Source organism: Eriocheir sinensis, chromosome 52 (genome assembly GCF_024679095.1).
Source record: "Eriocheir sinensis breed Jianghai 21 chromosome 52, ASM2467909v1, whole genome shotgun sequence".
In the NCBI taxonomy this organism is placed as follows: Eukaryota; Metazoa; Arthropoda; class Malacostraca; order Decapoda; family Varunidae; genus Eriocheir; species Eriocheir sinensis.
In genome coordinates, this window is record NC_066560.1 from 5424105 (window position 1) to 5430617 (window position 6513).

The 6513-nt window shown below is 41.2% G+C and overlaps 2 protein-coding genes across 2 annotated transcripts in view; one reads left to right on the top strand and one right to left on the bottom strand.

The window, feature by feature from the left end:
• Positions 1 to 2494, bottom strand: part of LOC126982944 (neo-calmodulin-like) — a 73911-nt gene extending 71417 nt beyond the window's left edge. Inside the window, exon 1 of the mRNA XM_050835270.1 lies at positions 2366 to 2494. The gene's annotated coding sequence lies outside the window, so the exon portion shown is untranslated. The remainder of the gene's footprint in view (positions 1 to 2365) is intronic.
• The window catches only part of LOC126982833 (protein FAM200A-like), a 10113-nt gene extending 3819 nt beyond the window's left edge, over positions 1 to 6294 (top strand). The window contains exon 3 of the mRNA XM_050835106.1: positions 6224 to 6294. Coding sequence (XP_050691063.1) covers positions 6224 to 6294 — 71 coding nt within the window. The remainder of the gene's footprint in view (positions 1 to 6223) is intronic.
• The last annotated feature ends 219 nt before the right edge of the window (positions 6295 to 6513 follow it).

The window sequence follows — 6513 nt, forward strand, 5'->3', positions numbered from 1 at the left end:
GAGAGAGAGAGAGAGAGAGAGAGAGAGAGAGAGAGAGAGAGAGAGAGTAAACTATACCGTAATAATTATCAAGTCCGTCTAATTATCCTTCCCGTCGATGAATGGAACAGCAACAATAATAATAACAATAATATAGTGACAACATAATTAGTACGAGATTACGGGGAGAGAGAGAGAGAGAGAGAGAGAGAGAGAGAGAGAGAGAGAGAGAGAGAGAGAGAGAGAGAGAGAGAGAGAGAGAGAGAGAGAGAGAGAGAGAGAGAAAATCATTGAAAAAGAGAGGAAAGATGATGGGAGAGGAACTGAATGACACACAATCTCTCTCTCTCTCCTCCTCCTCCTTCTCCTTCAAGCAAACTCGGTATCGACGAAGCAAATAGATGATGATGATGACTTTCCTTTCAGTGACAGGAGGGAGGGAACGTCAAGTCATATCCGTGTGTGTGTGTGTGTGTGTGTGTTTCGTGGAATAAGAAATAAATGTTACTACTAAAACTACCACTACCACCACCACTACTACTGCTACTACTACTACTACAACTACTATCACTAGTCACAACCCTAATGCAAATAACTTATAAACCATCTAATTAAAACAAAAACAAAAAAAAGGTTCGTACTCCTAACTACACATTCAATCTTTTTTTTATACATAACCAGGAATTTGAGGCAGAGTGAATGAGTGAAGAGCTTCGAAACATCTGACTGAAACAAGAAACTGTCTCGTCATGAACCAGCACCAGTATACCTCTCTCCCGAAACTGACCTATCTTTCGGCCACTCCTTTAACTCTTTATAGGAGCAGTGAGTAGCGGGCTTTTTTCACTTTTGTTACCTTGTTTATGCCCTTGAACTGACTCCTCTGCAGTAAAAAATTAAAAATAAATAAAAACACCACCGCCACCGCCGCCACCCACGCAGGCTTCGCTATCGATATTCACTCAACAATACTCAGAGTGAAGGTTCAACATGTCTGAGACCCCACGATGAGCGAAGACGTGATGAAAGCGTAAAGAAGAGTAGCGCATCAAATAACGTGAGTCTCTGGTCCATATTCACAAACATTTCGGAGCCTACACACCCCATTAATATTGATAAGGTTTTCGTTGAGGTTGTTGTGGTGTTACAATGTTCATGGGAGAGTGATAGTCAGGCAAGGATTTGGTTTAGGTTGTTGTAGGTAGTATTTCCATGGGGGTAGTTTAATGAGCCTAGTGATAGTTTGACAAGGCTTTCGTAGAGGTTGTGTCAGTGTTTCCATGGGGGTAGTTTAATGAGCCTAGTGATAGTTTGACAAGGCTTTCGTAGAGGTTGTGTCAGTGTTTCCATGGGGGTAGTTTAATGAGCCTAGTGATAGTTTGACAAGGCTTTCGGAGGTTGTGTCAGTGTTTCCATGGGGGTACTTTAATGAGCCTAGTGATAGTTTGACAAGGCTTTCGTAGGTTGTGTCAGTGTTTCCATGGGGGTACTTTAATGAGCCTAGTGATAGTTTGACACGGCTTTCGTAGAGGTTGTGTCAGTGTTTCCATGGGGGTAATTTAATGAGCCTAGTGATAGTTTGACACGGCTTTCGTAGAGGTTGTGTTAGTGTTTCCATAGGGGTAGTTTAATGAGCCTAGTGATAGTTTGACAAGGCTTTCGTAGAGGTTGTGTTAGTATTTCCATGGGGGTAGTTTAATGAGCCTAGTGATAGTTTGACAAGGCTTTCGTAGAGGTTGTGTCAGTGTTTCCATGGGGGTACTTTAATAAGCCTAGTGATAGTTTGACAAGGCTTTCGTAGAGGTTGTGTCAGTGTTTCCATGGGGGTACTTTAATAAGCCTAGTGATAGTTTGACAAGGCTTTCGTAGAGGTTGTGTTAGTGTTTCCATGGGGGTACCTTAATGAGCCTAGTGAGTTTGACAAGGCTGCTGCACCATGAATGTAAAAAAAAAACACTCGAGGACCTCACTATTTTTTTGTGGCCTTTGCAAATATTTGTTGTGCGAGCCTAAAGCGTCCGAGAATACACGCCTTTTAAATAGTGTTAACGAGTCTTGTCTGACGCCACCTAACACATACCACGTGATTCCCTGCGCCAAGGTTCACGTAAATCAAGTCAGGTAAACACAGGTAAATACAGATACACACACGGACACAGGTGGGCAAACAAACACAGACTGGACAGGTTACGCCTCCCGACAATTATTGCTTCCCCAAAAAACTTATAAACCTCACGCCGTGGGTTCAAACTCCCACTACTTCCCATCAGCCGCCGTATTCACCAACACAGTGTACAATGCAGGTCACATGTCAATAAATGAAGAAACAAAAGCCTCCAAGTAGTTCACTTTCACTGAAACAAGACCTTCAGTTTCCATCACTAACCTCTATGCTCGTGTGAAGCGCGCGACACGTCCACTCGCACTGACGGCTGCCTGCCTACTGCTGCGGCAGATGACCTGCTACTGCTATTATCCTACCCCGCCCTCTGATCCCAGCCCAGTAGTGGATCCAGGGGGGGGGGTGCACCTGGTCACGTGCCCCCCACAAAAGAAATATTATAATTTTAAATAACGGAATTAATAATAATAATAATAATAATAATAATAATAATAATAATAATAACAATTATTATTATTATTATTATTATTATTATTATTATTATTATTATTATTACTATCATTATTATTAAAATGCATAAATGAATGTTTATCTACTAGTTCTCGTTAACATATATTTTCAAGCAAAAAAGGAAAAAAAACATGAAATACTCCCCAGAACAAGTATCTACACTACAGTTCATTCACGCTCTGCAATTTTCGCCTCGCTGACTTGTCTAGTACACATATCGAGCGGGTACTGGACAAGGCGGAGAGGCTCAGCTATAGAGCTGCGGCTGGTCGCTATTGATGTTCAAAGACTACCTCTTAAATGATCCAGTTCTAGGCCTGGATGATTTACATGAATATGGGCCGCTTTCACAGTCGTTTTGTTTGTTTTGATCGTTACCAACGGCGCCGATCGACGCTATAGTTTTCCACGTGAAACTGGCCTATGGGGTAGTGGCGGCTGCAGAGGAAGCGAGAGGTGTTGAGAGTGTGTGGTAAGGTGCGGGGCTAGGCTAACCCCGCAGCCGCCACTACCCCATCGGATAGTTTTAAGTGGAAATTCTAAAGCGGCGATCGTCGCCATTGGTAACGATCAATACGAACAAAACGACTGAAAGCGGCCCCTTTGTCACTGAATTCAGAATGTGGAGATCATGTAGTCTTCTGTGCCTAAAAGCTCCTTGCCAAATACTGTACTTGATACACATGAGCAGTGCTCACAAAATTATCCTGTTACAAAGAAATTATTACTTATTTACGCCACTTTGCCCATTCCATCTGCTACAACTGAACGAAGTTTTTCTACACTTAAGCATCTAAGATCATACAGACGGTCAACTATGGGTGAAGAGATTGGATGGGCTTGCAAAAGTATGCATTCACCGTGAACTGACCAACGGTGATCTAATTGAACATTTTGTTACGGCTGTCATTGATATATTTTCAAAAAAGAAAGAGAAAACTTTATCCTGTAATTTGAACATCACAACACACACGCACACACACACACACAGGGAGAAGAAAGAGCTAAAGTCAGTGAAAGATCTACTGAAAAACTTAAATGACGATGATATTCAAGACCTGGAGGATGAGGTAGAAGAAATTTATAGGATGGGCCAGTGAACCCTATACTATGGACCGGAAACTTGCCCCAGCCCAGTCATTAAGCCGCGAATTTTGGAAAATCAACCGCTTTGGTGCGAATCGCCGTAACTCCCTTATTTCTAGGGCTACAGAAATGTTTTTGGTATCAATCGACGGCAAAATGAAAGCGCTATATTTTAAAATATGCGACCGGGCTCAAAAACCGACTCGAAAGGGTAAAAATCGAATAAATTCGCAAAAAACGACTCTGAAAAAAAAAAATGAGTTCCCAACCTTGAAACCCACTCATTTTTTGAGAATTTCAAAAAAACTTATTTAACAATTAATTTAGCCCTACCAATGTGCTTTCCAATATGATGCATAACATTTCCCTACTCCCAGTAGTTTTGTCGCTAGAGTTCGAAATGTAAACCCTGTCGAGAGCGATTTTGACGAACTCCAGACACTTTGCCGTTTTTGTCTAGTGTGGCATTGCTATTGCCTCTAGAAGGTTGTAATTTGGCATGTAGCCCCTCTTGGCAATGTAGTTTGACCAGCTCTAAGGATTTTTTGATAGCTCGATTCCAAGTTTGTCGTCGAGCCGTCACAAAATAGCCTGTTTTTCGGCCCCTTTGCCGCGATTTGGACACGTCCTAGTTTTGTGCTCATAACTTTTTTTTTTGTGTGTGCTTTCCATTTTTTTTCTGATTATTAATCTGTATAACAGAGCTTTCATTTGCCACCAAGCACGCCTTCCTAGCTTCAGTAGTTTTTGCTGGAGCTTGACCAGAAGTCGCGACGAAAATTCGCCGAATCTGACTCATTTCACGCGCCGCGACGAAAAGCCTTCCTGACGCCACAAAAATTAATATATCTGCATAAAAATTCATATATGAACACTTCAATGTGTTGACTATCTTGTATTAAAAGCATTTTAAGATATCTATAAAAAAGTTACTATTTTTATATAATCATTTCACTACGTAAATCAACCTATATTAAGCGCCTTATTATACGTTATTTTTATTTTATTTTATTTAGTATACAACCCATTTCTTCCCATTTATGAATAATACATTTAATTTACTTTCTTTTGATACCAAATATATATATATATATATATATATATATATATATATATATATATATATATATATATATATATATATATATATATATATATATATATATTTGGTATCAAAAGAAAGTAAACTGTACTAACTCTGGCATAATATTATTGAAGGAAGATGAATGATGATAAAAGAAGAAAAATTGAACAACTCTATGGATTATGCAACTCATGTGTGGGGTAGGCTCCACACACACACACACACACACACGCCTCTCTTGGACAGTCTCATCAACTCCCCTCCTCATGTTGACAGTCTTTTATCTCTTAAATTCCGCCGCCATGTTGCATTTCTTTAGATCTTTTATCGATATTTTCACGCTGACTGCTCTTGTGAACTTGCTAATTGCATGCCTCCCTCCCCCTCCCGCGGCTCCGCTACACTCGACTTCCTATTCCAGCTCATACCTATACTAAATCCCTTATGCAAGAGTTAACCAGCATCTTCACTCTTTCATCCCCTTCACTAGTAAATTCTGGAACAGCCTTCCTTCGTCTGTGTTTCCTCCTGCCTACGACTTGACCTCCCTTTTGGCCACTCATCTATGGACTCTTTTATAGGGGCAATGATTAACGTTTTTTTTTTGTTTTTGTTTTTATGCCTTTGAACTGCTTCCTTTACTGTAAAAAAGCAACACTGACATAAAACTAATTACAGAAGGAAAGGAGAAGGAAAGGTAAATGAAATACTGAAAGATAACTGTACCACCAACTCTGACACAATCTGATATAAGGAAGAAAGATGACTAACAAATTACTAGGGAGAATACCCCAGGGGACAGATTGCTTCACTCACCTGCCTCCTCCACTCCCAACAGTCCCCCAGAGCAAGCCCTCAAGAAGTCATCCTCTTCATTCCAAGCCCCTCTAGGCAGAATCAGTCAATCTGCACCAGTCAAGAGTTACATTGTCGTCCCCTTGGTCCCCTCCACTCAGGGTTGTCTTGTAAAGAAATTATCTCATACAGAAACAACCCTATAAGCAGGATCAGTGTCCGGGAAGCATGCCTTGTAGCCAGAGTTGGCAATCATAGAGTAAGCTGGTAACAGGCCTCAGTTCATTTTCATGAAGTAGATGCTGGTTTAGCACATAGTCTTTTCAACAATACTACGTGATCCTGCGAAGGCACTTGGTACTAAAGACATCAACACACCACTTCATCACTTTTCAGTGTCCACATCTCACAGCCATACAGTAAGACAGAGGGGCACAAGTGACTTAAAGATTTGAATCTTTGTCTGCCTCCATAGGTATTGATAACCCATATACTTGTGTTGAGCAATATCATTACACCGTGGGCCAGGCCAATCCGTCAAGTGACTTCCTGGCAAAACCCACCATTCCTAAGCACTACACTACCAAGGTATGAGAAACTTTTTGTGTCCTCTTTATCCTCACCACATGCATGGATTGGTCCAAGAGACCTTCAGCCCCAGAGGCTTCACCTCCTCATGCAGCACTTTGAGAGCCAGCACCAGGACCTCCAGCACTAAGAGAAGTCATTGGCAGATCCAAAGGGAGGGCCCAGGGGGACCGGCCCCCCCCCCATGGTCCTGAGAGGATACAGGAAAGCTAGCTCAAAAGCGTGCTGTGGCTGTAACAACAAAACTCTAATGCTAATTTTTTTTTTTTTTTTTTTTTTTTTACAACAAAGGAGGCAGCTCAAGGGCACACAAAAAAAGGAAAACAATATTAAAAAATAAGCCCGCTCC